This window comes from Salvelinus fontinalis, chromosome 32, assembly GCF_029448725.1.
Source record: "Salvelinus fontinalis isolate EN_2023a chromosome 32, ASM2944872v1, whole genome shotgun sequence".
NCBI lineage: Eukaryota > Metazoa > Chordata > Actinopteri > Salmoniformes > Salmonidae > Salvelinus > Salvelinus fontinalis.
This window is the reverse complement of record NC_074696.1, coordinates 38,180,220-38,193,461: the sequence shown is the minus strand read 5'-3', so window position 1 is coordinate 38,193,461 and position 13,242 is coordinate 38,180,220. Positions and strand designations below refer to the sequence as shown.

Below are 13,242 nucleotides of genomic sequence, written 5' to 3'. Positions count from 1 at the left end.
TATACTCTCTCTAATTCTCTCTTTCTCTCTTTCTTTCTCTCTCTCGGAGGACCTGAACCCTAGGACCATGCCTCAGGACTACCTGGCATGATGACTCTTTGTTGTCCCCAGTCCACCTGGTCGTGCTGCTGCTCCAGTTTCAACTGTTCTGCCTGCGGCTATGGAACCCTGACCTGTTCACTGTGATTACTATTATTTGACCATGCTGGTAATTTATGAACATTTGAACATCTTGGCCATGTTCTGTTATAATCTCCACCCGGCACAGCCAGAAGAGGACTTGCCACCCCTCATAGCCTGGTTCCTCTCTAGGTTTCTTCCTAGGTTTTGGCCTTTCTAGGGAGTTTTTCCTAGCCACCGTGCTTCTACACCTGCATTGCTTGCTGTTTGGGGTTTTAGGCTGGGTTTCTGTACAGCACTTTGATATATCAGCTGATGTGAGAAAGGCTATATAAATAAATTTGATTTTAATTTGATTTGAAATAGAACCAAGTTCTAATTTAGCTAGGGATGCATGATATATCGGTGAGCATATCGGAATCGGATGATATTAGCTAAAAATGCCAACATCGGCATCGGCCCGATGTCTCGTTTAAAGCTGACGTGCAAAACCGATGTCAAAGCTGGCGTGCATACCAATATAACGTAAGTAGATAACGTAATGACGCCGCAAAAAATACAGCGCTACACAGAACAAAAGCAGAAAGATACTAAGCGCACACTTCCAACAACTAAACAAGTTCAAGTCGAGCAGTCATTTGAAAGTAAGAAAGTTTCAGTGAGACAACTCAAAGGCGAAATCCATTAACGTCAAGATAATGGAATTCATTGCCCTTGACAATCAACCGTCCTCTGTCTTTGATGATGTTGGCCTTCATCGACTGGTCGAGCCCCGGTACACACTATTTTTCAGATGTTGCCTTACCGGAGTTACACAGCATTGTTGAAACTCACATCCATAAGCGTCATTGCTATTGGCTTCACAACTGACATTTGGACCAGCGAAATCAGCCCCATGATCATTATGAGTCTGACAGCACAGTGGATCATACGAGAATTTCCTCCTGAGGAAAGAAGGTATTGAAGGCTCAAGAATGCGCTGGTTCTCATACCGCTGCTGCCATTTCAAAGGCAAATGAGAACATGTTTGACACTTGGAAACATGAACACTCCTAGCTCCGTTCGAACAACTGACTCGAGAAATAAGCTCAACTGTGTCTGCAGCAGATGTGATACCCCCTGTCATAGCATTGAAACGCCTGCTCAACAAAACTGCCGACACAGACCGTTGGGTTAAAACTTACAAAAGTACTCGAGGCTGTGAACAAGCGATTCGGTTGCATTCTCTCTGAGCCTCTTTACTGTGTCGTCACCATGCTCGATGCTAGGTACAAGGACCGCTACTTCGATGCAGACAAGAAACAGGGTTTATGTGAAATGTTACAGACACATCTGGACAAGATGAAAACGGACACAATGACAGTGCGCACAAAGGAAGGGAGGCCACGGACAGACAGAGCTGAAACTTCACTGCTTGTCATGTATGATGAAATCCTGGTTGAGAATGAAACAACTCAAGTAAGTGAAAGAAATAGGTTTTGATTATGTTTTACTGGTAATGGGGATGTATGTAAATGCCAACAAAATAACTTTTTGGTCAGTGTGGTGTGTGTGTGTGTGTGTGTGTGTATGTAACCTTTATTTAACTAGGCAAGTCAGTTAAGAACAAATTCTTATTTACAATGATGGCCTACCCCGGCCAAACCCGGACGACACTAGACCAATTGTGCACCGCCCTATGGGACTCCCAATCATGGCCGGATGTGATACAACCTGGATTTGAACTAGGGACTGTAGTGACGTCTCTTGCACTGAGATGCAGTGCCTTAGACCGCTGCTTCCATGTGTGTGTGTGTGTGTGTGTGTTAACTATTTAACTGTACTAGAAAGCTTAAAAGTCTGCTAAAATGTTAAATATCGGTTATCGGTATCAGTTTTTTTGGCAAGGAAAATATTGGATATTGGTATCGGCCAAAAATGTCATATCGGTGCATCCCAAATTTTTGCGCCTGGCTATGCAGACGTGCGTGAGCAGTGTGTGTGTAATGATTGAATAACATGTATGTGTACATTTATTTTGTAACGATCGTGCATGTAATGTGAGCGGTGTGGTCAGCATGTAAAATCAAATCAAAATGTTTTGGTCACATACACTGGGTCAGCAGGTGTTAAAATGCGAGTGTAGCGAAATGCTTGTGCTTCTAGTTCCAACAGTGCAGTAATATCTAACAAGTAATATCTAACAATTCCCAACAACTACCTACTACACACAATGCCTAAAGGGGTGAATAAAAATATGTTCATATAAATATATGGATGAGCGATGGCCGAGCGACATAGGCAAGGTGCAGTAGATTTTTATACAAAATACAGTATATACATGTGATATGAGTAAAGTAAGATATGTAAACATAAGTGGCATTGTTTTAAAGTGACTAGTGATCCATTTATTAAAGTATCCAATGATTGGGTCTCAGTGTAGGCAGCAGCCTCCTCTGAGTTAGTGATGGCTATTTAACAGTCTGATGGCCTTAAGATAGAAGCTGATTTTCAATCTCTCAGTCCCAGCTTTGATGCACTTGTACTGACCTCGCTTTCTGGATGATAGCGATGTGAACAGGCAGTGGCTCGGGTGGTTGTTGTCCTTGATGTCCTTGTCCTCCTTTTGGCCTTCTTCTGACAACGGGTGTTGTAGGTGTCATCGAGGGCAGGTAGTTTGCCCCTGGCGATGCGTTGTGCAGACCGCACCACCCTCGGGAGAGCCTTGTGGTTGATGGCGGTGCAGTTGCCGTACCAGGCTGTGATACAGCCCGACAGGATGCTCTCGATTGTGCATCTGTAAAAGTTAGTCAGGGTTTTGGGTGACAGGCCAAATTTCTTCAGCCTCCTGAGGTTGAAGAGGCGCTGTTGTGCCTTCTTCACTACACTGTCTGTGTGGGTGGACCATTTCAGTTGGTCTGTGATGTGTACGCCCAGGAACTTAAAACTTTCCACCTTCTCCACTGCTGTCCCTTCGATGTGGATAGAGGGGTGCTCCCTCTGCTGTTTCCTTAAGTCCACGATCATCTCCTTTGTTTTGTTGACGTTGAATGTGAGGCTATTTTCCTGACACCACACTCCGAGGGCCCACTCCTCCTCCCTGTAGGCCGTCTCGTCGTTGTTGGTTATCAAGCCCACTACTGTTGTGTCATCTGCAAACTTGATGATTGAGTTGGAGGCGTGCGTAGCCACGCAGTCGTGGGTGAACAGGGAGTACAGGAGAGGGCTGAGAACGCACCCTTGTGGGGCCCCAGTGTTGAAGGTCAGCAAAGTGGAGATGTTGTTTCCTACCTTCCTATCGGCCCGTCAGAAAGTCCAGGACCCAGTTGCACAGGGAAGGCTTGAGACCCAGGGCCTCCAGCTTGATGATGAGCTTGGAGTGTACTATGGTGTTGAATGCTGAGCTGTAGTCAATGAACAGCATTCTTACATAGGTATTATTTTTGTCCAGATGGGATAGGGCATTATGCAGTGTGATGGCGATTGCGTCATCTGTGGACCTGTTGGGGCGGTATGCAAACTGAAGTGGGTCTAGGGTGGGCGTTAAGGTGGCGGTGATATGATCCTTGACTAGCCTCTCAAAGCACTTCATGATGACAGAAGTGAGTGCTATGGGGCGGTAGTCATTTAGTTCAGTTGTCTGTAAACACACCAGCCAGCTGGTCTGCGCATGCTCTGAGGACACGGCTAGGGATACCGTCTGGGCCAACAGCCTTGCGATGGTTAACACATTTCAATGTTTTACTCACTTCAGCCACTAAGAAAGAAAGGGAGGGGCCGCAGACTTTGTTAGCGAGCCGAGCCGGTGGCACTGTATTATCCTCAAAGTGGGCAAAGAAGGTGTTTAGTTTGTCTGGAACCGTGACGTCGGTATCCGTGACATGGCTGTTTTTGTTTTTGTAGTCCGTGATTTCCTGTAGACCCTGCCACATATGTCTCCTGTCTGAGACATTGAATTGTGACTCCACCTTGTCCCTGTACCGGCATTTCGCTTGTTTGATTGCCTTGCGGAGGGAATAACTACACTGTTTATATTCAGCCATATCTCCAGACCTCTTTACATGGTTAAATGCGGTGGATCGCACTTTCAGTTTTACACGAATACTGCCATCCATCCATGGTTTCTGGATAGGGTAGGTTTTAATGGTCACAGTCGGTACGACGTCTCCAATGCACTTATTTATAAACGCACTCACCGAGTCAGAATCTAGGTCAATATTGTTCTCTGAGGCTGATCGGAACATATTCCAGTCCGCGTGATCAAAACAATCTTTGAGCGTGGCTTCCGATTCGTCAGACCAGCGTTGAATGGTTCTCGTCACTGGTACATCCTGTTTGAGTTTCTGCCTAAAAGCCAGGACGAGCAAGATGGCGTCGTGGTCGGATTTGCCCGAAGGGAGTGCGGGGGAGGGCTTTGTATGCATCACGGAAGTTAGAGTAGCAGTGGCCAAGTGTCGTGCAGTGTCGTGCAATCAATATGCTGATAAAATTTAGATACCATTGTTCTCAAATTTGCTTTGTTAAAATCCCCAGCTACAATAAATGCAGCCTCCGGATATATAGTTTCCAGTTTACATAGAGTCCAGTGAAGTTCCTTGAGGGCCGTCTTGGTGTTCCCTTGAGGGGGGGGGGGGGGGGGGGTGTACCCAGCTGTGCCAAGAATTCTCTTGGTAGGTAGAATGGCCAACATTTGATTGTAAGGAATTCTAGGTCGGGTGAACAGAAGGACTTGAGTACATGTATGTTGTTATGATTACACCAAGAGTTGTTAATCATAAAGCATACACCCCAGCCCTTCCTCTTCCCAGAGGGGTGTTTATCTCTGTCGGCGCGATGCATGGAGAAGCCCGGTGGCTGAACCGATTCTGACAACATAGATTCTGACAGCCGTGCTTCCGTGAAACAGAAAATGTTACAATCTCTGATTACCTTGTTGTCAAGAGACTGGACATTGGCGAGTAGTATACTCGGGAGCTGGGAGGGATACGTTTACGAAGCCTGACCAGAAGACCGCTCCGTCTGCCCCTTCTCCGACTCCGTTGTTTTCGGTCAGCTGCTGGGATTAGGTCCATTGTCCTGGGTGGTGGTCCGAAGAGAGGATCTGCTTCGGGAAAGTCGTATTCCTGATTGTAATGTTGGTAAGTTGACGTTGCTCTTATATCCAATAGTTATTTCTGGCTGTATGTAATAAGACTTAAGATTTCCTGGGGTAGTAGTAACATTAACGCTATGCCATCTAATTGCAGTCCCTGTACTCATAATATAACCTTACAGGATTACCTTATGGTGAGGATAGCCGTGTTGCAAGCACAGCTTCAGATACAATCGTTAGGGAAGGGCAATTTAAGTGTAGGAAAGGATGAAACAGCGTCTGTGCCACCAGTAAGTACAGATAGTAGTATAAATCCCCCATGTGGGTATATGCTCCTAAAAACAGTCCACGTAGCCGGACAATTTTCTCAAGGCTTCTGGAATGAAATGCTGTCGACATGCTCAACTGGTGTCGCTCATTCAGCCGACAGAAACTTTCAACCGGTTCTCCCCATTAAGCAACGAGTCGGATTCAGAGGCCGAGCCTTCTCAGGTTTCTCCTCCAACCAACTTGGGTCAAACATTTTGGGTAGCCTTCCACAAGCTTCCCACAATAAGTTGGGTGAATTTTTTGTGTGAGGAAAGCACTTCTAAAGAATAACCAGGCATCCGCTACTGACGAAATTAGGTCAATATCCCTCCAGGATACCCGGGCCAGGTCGATTAGAAAGGCCTGCTTGCTGAAGTGTTTTAGGGAGCGTTTGACAGTGATGAGGGGTGGTCATTTGATGCACGGATGCAGGCAATGAGGCAGTGATCGCTGAGATTGTCACGTTCCTGACCTTGTTTTCCTTTTGTATAGCTTTGTTTTGTTGGTCAGGACGTGAGCTGGGTGGGCATTCTCTGTGTTTGTTCCTTGTTAAGTGTCAGGGTTAATTGACCTTGTATGGCTCTCAATCAGAGACAGGTGTTTTCATTTTCCTCTGATTGAGAGACATACATAGGGAGGTTGTTTCACATTGTTTGGTGTGGGTGGTTGTCGCTGTGTCTGTGTTTATTGCGCCACACGGTACTGTCTCGTTCGTTTTGCCTGTTCGTGAGTTCTGCGTGTTTTATGTAAGTTCCATGATCAGGTCTGTCTACGTTGTTTGTTTGTTATTTTGTATAAGTCAAGTATAGTTCGTGTCAGTCTTCGTCTTTTCAATAAATTCATTGTCAACATACCTCGCTGCGTATTGGTCCACCGATCCTTCTCTCCTCTCCTCATCCGAGGAGGAGGAGGAAGTAGAGGTTTGTTACAGAGATCCTGGTTGAAGACAGCAGAGGTGTATTTAGAGGGCAAGTTGGTCAGGATGACATCTATGAGGGTGCCTGTGTTTACAGATTTGGGGTTGTACCTGGTAGGTTCATTGATGATTTGTGTGAGATTGAGGGCACCTAGCTTAGATTGTAGGGTGGCCGGGGTGTTAAGCATGTCCCGGTTTAGGTCACCTAACAGTACGAGCTCTGGAGATAGATGGGGTCAATCAATTCACATATGGTGTCCAGGGCACAGCTGGGGGCAGAAGGTGGTCTATAACAAGCGGCAACGGTGAGAGACTTCTGGAAAGGTGGATTTTTAGAAGTACTGTAGAAGCTCAAATTGTTTGGGCACAGACCTGGATAGTATGACAGAACTCTGCAGGCCGTATCTGCAGTAGATCGCAACTCCGCCCCCTTTGGCAGTTTTATCTTGTCGGGAAGTGTTATAGTTAGGGATGGAAATTTCAGGATTTTTGGTGGCCTTCCTAAGCCAGGATTCAGACACGGCTAGAACATCCGGGTGGGCAGAGTGTGCTAAAGCAGTGAGTAAAACAAACTTAGGGAGGAGGCATCTAATGGTAACATGCATGAAACCAAGGGTTTTACAGTTACAGAAGTCAACAAATGAGAGCCCCTGGGGAATGGGAGCTAGGCGCTGCAGGGCCTGGATTAACCTCTACATCACCAGAGGAACAGAGGAGAAGTAGGATAAGGGTACAGCTAAAGGCTATAAGAACTGGTCGTCTACTGCGTTCGGAAAAGAGAGTAAAAGGAACAGGTTTCTGGGTGTGGAAGAATAGATGCTTCAAACTACAGATTTAATGGTGGTAAACACAATGGCATAAAAAGGCCAAAAGCTTTAAAGATTAAAAAAAATGTTTTACAATTGTTCTCCGTATTAGTATTACCCACATCAGCCCATTAAAACACATTGGTAGAGCAGAGATGACTTAGAGCCTTCAAAATGAACTCTGGACCTCGAAGCCAGTTCGACTGCATTTTTTCCATTGCTCCCCTCTAATCAGGGACTGATTTAGACCTGGGACACCAAGTGTGTGCAATTCATTATCAGGTAGAACAGAAAACCAGCAGGCTCCGGACCTCGTAGGGTAAGAGTTGAATACCCCTGACTTAGAGCATATGACTTTGCAACACACAGGTGTTTCCTCTCCCCACTGGGATGATTTTAACAGTGAAACGCCACACATGCCTCATTCTGCTCAGGTAGGAGGGTACCAGAAATACATTAAAAACAAAACAAATAAAAGTGAACACAGGGCCACGGTACTTCAGGAGCACACAGACCAAAAATATCCCTGGCATCAATATTTTCAACTAGCGCGGCTCGGTATTATAGCGCCACCAAATTCCATTTATTAAAAGACTGATTCAATTCCTAACGGGAGGGTTGGCAGGAAACAGCCGATGAATCTGCCAAAGTCTGCAAAAAGCTCCAGTACTGTTTGGTAAAGTAAAAATCAGGATACACCGTATTTGTTTGAGCTCCTCTGAAAAAACCTGTTACAGTCTAGCCTTGCGTAGTATGCCACTGTCGTTGCGTAGTGTGCCACTGTCGTTGAGGAAGAATATGAACACCATGATCATGGTCAAGTAGAAGATGGTAGTGGTGGTGATCTGTAGCTTGGAGAAGAAGTAGTGCACATCGAAGACTTACAAGACATCTCACCCATTGAGCATGATTGGGATGCTCGGCATCGACGTGCACGACAGTGGGTTCGAGTTCCCGCCAATATCCAACAACTTCGCAAAACCATCGAAGAGGAGCAGGACAACATTCCACAGGCCTCAATCAACAACCTGATCAACTCTATGCTAAGGAGATGTGCCCCTCTGTATGAGGCAAATGGTGGTCACACCAGATACTGACTGGTTTTCTTATCCACACCCCTATCTTTATTTAAAAAGGTATCTGTTACCAACAGATGCATATCTGTATTCCCAGTCATGTGAAATCCATAGATTAGGGTCTAAAGAACATATTTTAATTGACTGATTACCTTATATGAACTATAACTCGTTGAAATTGTTGCATGTTGCATTTATATTTTTGTTCAGTGTAAATACATACTATTTCTCTGCATATTGACAGATTATTGCTATCAACTGCTGGTTGCAAGGTATATTACCCTGTTTGTATCTTTTGGAACAATGGTAGTGAAGTTTATTAAAATGATGTAGAATAGATGGGCCACCGCAGATGTCACAGGCATCCACAGGTCTTGACCACCATGTTGCGATGCTTCTTTAGGATCACATTGTTGTTGTCGTCGTAGAAGAGTACAGAGGTGGGACTGAGCTTGGTGGGTGCGCAGCACACTTTTGGAACCTCATCTGGCTTCAAAAGGTGAACCTGCCATGAAAAAGGTCAGACTGACTTATTCATACATACACTTTGATATAATCAATGATAATATCCTGCTTATAAAAGAGATATGGATTATTATTATGCAGATGCTTCAGTGCTCTCCTACCTCAGTGCGCTGTGGCTTCGCCCCCCTTGTCTGAATGTGGTCAATATGTTTTAACCCAGGTTGTCTGTGCTTCACAAGACTTTATAGCCCACTGAGGCAAAGCATAGACTTTCAGAGGTTCAACAACTTCCATGAAACAAGCTAAAACATTTCAATGGGCCATTGACCTAGCTAGTGACTTAAAAAAAACAACATTAAGTATTTTTATTTTATATTATACACACAACATAGGAAAGCCTCTGGTGACAAAATAGGGTCAATAGAATTAGAATGATGACCAGGAATTGTATAGGATTCTAATGGTAACCATAGAGTTCCAAACTCATTTCTATGGCAACACAGCTGTCAATTTTGTAAACAATCATTTTTAAATATATGTGTTGCCATGAGACATCTAACCGTTAGAACATATCGGCGTTCTATTGAACGTTTTCTGTGCGAAAACAAGAACAACTTCAATTTGCTGTTCAACAACAACAAACTTGACTGATTTTTGAGACCTGAGATTGAAACATCGACTGGAAAATGCCTGGGTGCTTTTCAAGATTGACGGAGAGAGTGCGAGGACGTCGGCAACCTACTGCGTCGACAGGTTGTTTAAATTCATTTGTGGGTTGTTTTTGTTGTGTTTTTCCGTTTTGCAGGGTTCGCGATCGTCGGGAGGTGGACAGCGACAGCGACTTGGAAGAGGGTATGTGGAGTTTTAAACTTCTTATTTTACCACATTCAACATTGACAATGTAATTTGTGAAATGTGGTGTATTTCTGTAATCCTGATTTGCAAGCTAACGTTAACTTTAGTAATTGTTGCTAAGCGATGCGCTTTTGCTAGTAGTACTAGCTAGCGTGCTACGTTTTACGTCCTAATAATTGTTTGTTTGTATTCCTTTTCCTCATTTTAGAATCAACTGTACTGGATGAGGTCCAGTTGGACGTGCCACTGCTGCCAGTTATCCTTCATGTCCAGGATGCTGCCATCATCATTGAGGATATGCCGACTATCCTTGAGGTACACTTTTCAGAAAGTTTTTGGTTTTATGTTTGAAAAGTATCCCACATATTCATTCTTAAAATCTTTGTTGTCTGCTTTAGGAGGCCACTGGTAATTGGCAGCTGATACCGATTAGGTTCAGCCCTCTGTACTGTGGGCCTGTTGTGATCAGGGTAAGAGAACCACACACAGAGTCACATCACCGTTACAATGTTTGCTGTTTCTAACCTGAATGTATTGTAATGTCACCCCCCTCTTGTGCAGAACAATGCCGGTCCGGTGGCTAAAGCTTGGAGAACTTTCCAGTTCATCAGCCCCCTTAACACCTACATGCGTGGGGGATCCCAGGTATGTGTCTTTGTAACTACCTAGTCCTAATCTACATTGTCAGATCTACATTTTTTTGTTGATGTTACTTGTTGTTTCTCTCCACAGCAGGTGGTGGTGAGGATGCACCATGTGAGTAGGGTTCGAGGCCTGGAGACTCAACTGGTGTGGGCCATCTCCAAGGAGACAGCCAGGCTTTGTCCAGAGGGCATCCCCTACTGTGCCACCAAGGTGCAGTCCGTCACTTGGATCCAGGTAAGATGTAAATACTACTGAAATAGTATTAGATTAGGCTTTTCTTCACTTATTCCATTTGGCCTTAACATGTTGTCTCTCTCTGTCAGTATGTGGCTGGCAGGGTGACCCAGTATGCGTCTCACCTCCGCCACGAGACGTCTGTGGACGTGACGCTTGGCTGCTACCAGGTACATAAAGGTTTTCCTATGTATATAGAATACCAATTACTGGGCATTTTTCCATTAGATATGCTCTGTTTTCTAATAACGTGTGTGTGTGGTAAACAGGTGTGTTGTGTGTGTTTTTGGAGCAGCAGACGGATGTCTCGGTTGTGTACGCCACTCTCCACATGGGGCTGGACGGGCTGCTCTCCTCCTCGGCGTGGTCGGAGGCTGCCTCCGTCTCTACGCCCACCAATCAGCAGTTCACTGAGCCAGAGCCTGAGGGCCACAACTGCTATGAGGTCAGATGTTAGACACACAGCTACACATTCTATTGACTAATAGCATTAAGATCCTTCCATTGACCCATTGTTTGTAATGTCATTGCATTGGTCACTGATGTTGAATGTTTGTTCTGTTGTTGTAGGGCTGGGAGGAGGACCTGCTGCCTGAGGAGAGGGAGGTTCCTCTGCTAAAGTGAGTTCCCCTAAATGTCTGTGTAGTCTGGGCTTGTCAGATGCTGAAGGATAGTGGTCACCATGCTGTTATCTCCATTGACTCTAATGGTTGACATGCTCCATTCCCTCCCTCCCACAGCCTCTACCTTACCACCAAGAGAGTGGAGGACATCGCCCTGAGGCTCGTCTCCCTGCGCCAGGCCTTCACTGTGAGTGGACCCACTTTTTTCTTTTTTTTTTACTCTCTGTATCTTCTTGTTCTCTTTGTCTCATAGAGGAAGATGGGTGTCTCACCCTAACTATTCCCTCTTCTCTAGACACTGCTTGGTTCCACCTTGAGCAGGAACTATCTGTTTGTGGCGGGAAAGGTCCTAATGGGCGCACTGGTTCAGGCCCACCACATGGTAACTCACTAACTCATTATTCATTCTAGGGAAAGAGAGCGTCCTCAGTGGGAAATGTGTTCTGTTCACTAACATCAATGCTCTTTGCTTTGTGATAGGACGAGGCCGAATTCACCCGTGCCTATAACGACTTTGTGGACTACCTGAGTGACCCCTCCAAGAAGATTGACATTGAGAGGGAGCTGGCTGAGGCAAAAGTGAGTTCATTAACTCTTTCATGTCTCACTTTGAGTTCTTCCACATGCATGTCTTTTATACATCACAGTATCTGATCTATTTAAAATCATTCCTGTTTTCTTGTCCTAGATCCATCATGTTAACCTGATAGATGTCCTCTTTGAACTGGTGATGTTTGGGATGATGACAGCTCAGAAGTCCCTGATGGTGGTAAGTAGCATCTCACTGGTAGATGTTTCAATGTCTCTCTCTTGGCAATTTCACTTCAATTTCTCTTCTCTCCTCCTCTGTTTCCTTTAGCACCCTGGTGGGTTCATGGAGCGTCTGTACGCTCTGCTGTACTCCTTCCTGCCCGCTGCTGCCAGCATTGAGCCAAAGGCTGAGAGATACCTGCTGCTGCTCAATGTAAGAGTCAAGAGTTTACTTCCTTATTCCTAGTTTACTTTTTCCTGATTAACAGGGTTTCAATGACGTTTTACAGCGAGTAACTCTCATTGTCTCTTTCCTCTTGGTAAGCTAGTAACTCAGAGCCATTATCTATGTGTTGTGTGGTGTTCTCTTCAGGGCGGGCTGATGGCTCTGCTAGATGACATGTTTGGGCAGCAGCTGGCCTGGTACTTTAACCCAGTGTCTCTGGTCACTGAGCTCTCCAGCCTCCTGGAGTACCACCTGGAGAACCTCATGGCCAGCATGTAGTCCTACTGCAGAGATCTGAAAGGCCACTCTCTCTATCTCTCTCTCTCCATCCACCTCTCTCTCTGTCCATCTCTTGCTCTCTCTCTCTGTTTATCTCTCTTTCCCTCTCTTGCTCTCAGGATTTGAGGACTTGAAGTGCTTCGTTGAACCTTGATTAGTTAACACCCATTAAATTAATGTATTCTCTTGTTTTCTCTCCCCACAGGATTCTTGTGACGCTTTGCCACCTAACAGGGATCTAGACACTAATGCACTACATTACTTTGCACTGAATTTTACATTTTTAAATAAAATAACTAGTAGTTCAAAAGCATTTGTCTCTGTCTTTTCATTTACTTGATTATTTCATCACTATTTCCTCTTCCTGGAGTTATGAGGCTAATATTACATGAACAATTATGCTTTATTCTTTGCATATGGAAATAAACAACACAGTTTAGTTGATTTACAGGTACTACAGGCCCACACTTTATGGCATTGTATTGTGATGTGTGATACTGTACTGACTCTACAAGCTGTTGAAAGTGTTCCACAGGGATGCTGGCCCATGTTGACTCCCAATGCTTCCCACAGTTGTGTCAAATTTGTTCAATGACCTTTGGGTGGTGGACCATTCTTGATACACCTTCTACCATACCCTGTTCAAAGGCACTTAAATACCCCGTTCAAAGGCACTTACATCTTTTGTCTTGTCCATTTACCCTCTGAATGGCACACATACACAATCCATGTCTCAATTGTCTCAAGGCTTAAACATCATTCTTTAACCTGTCTCCTGCCCTTCATCTACACTAGTTGAAGTGGGTTTAATAAGTGACATCAATAAAGGATCATACACATCACGGACAAACTGAAATGGTCCACCCA

At 44.9% G+C, this 13,242-nt stretch overlaps 2 protein-coding genes across 3 annotated transcripts in view; both read left to right on the top strand.

The window, feature by feature from the left end:
• Nucleotides 1-13,242, top strand: part of LOC129831269 (gamma-enolase-like) — a 151,434-nt gene that overhangs the window by 51,835 nt on the left and 86,357 nt on the right. The gene's annotated exons all lie outside the window — the stretch shown is intronic.
• LOC129831268 (uncharacterized) lies at nucleotides 9,058-12,727 on the top strand. 2 transcript variants are annotated; one of them, XM_055894502.1, is made up of 14 exons: nucleotides 9,058-9,615; nucleotides 9,827-9,933; nucleotides 10,017-10,088; nucleotides 10,180-10,263; nucleotides 10,351-10,497; nucleotides 10,587-10,667; nucleotides 10,793-10,942; nucleotides 11,068-11,117; nucleotides 11,238-11,307; nucleotides 11,416-11,502; nucleotides 11,601-11,699; nucleotides 11,809-11,889; nucleotides 11,980-12,084; nucleotides 12,581-12,727. In XM_055894502.1, exons 1-14 carry the CDS (start codon nucleotides 9,450-9,452, stop codon nucleotides 12,713-12,715), a joined length of 1,434 nt encoding a protein of 477 aa, XP_055750477.1. In that variant the 5' UTR covers nucleotides 9,058-9,449; the 3' UTR covers nucleotides 12,716-12,727. The 2 variants fall into 2 exon arrangements, with proteins under 2 accessions (XP_055750477.1, XP_055750478.1); XM_055894503.1 differs by having other exon boundaries at nucleotides 9,059-9,615; nucleotides 11,980-12,685.

Excerpts from the sequence above, each read along its gene's own strand:
- LOC129831268 (XM_055894502.1), top strand. The coding sequence starts at position 9,450 with ATGCCTGGGTGCTTTTCAAGATTGACGGAGAGAGTGCGAGGACGTCGG. Across the intron at positions 10,668-10,792 it reads TGACGCTTGGCTGCTACCAG|CAGACGGATGTCTCGGTTGT; the intron begins GTACATAAAGGT and ends TTTTTGGAGCAG. Across the intron at positions 10,943-11,067 it reads AGGGCCACAACTGCTATGAG|GGCTGGGAGGAGGACCTGCT; the intron begins GTCAGATGTTAG and ends CTGTTGTTGTAG.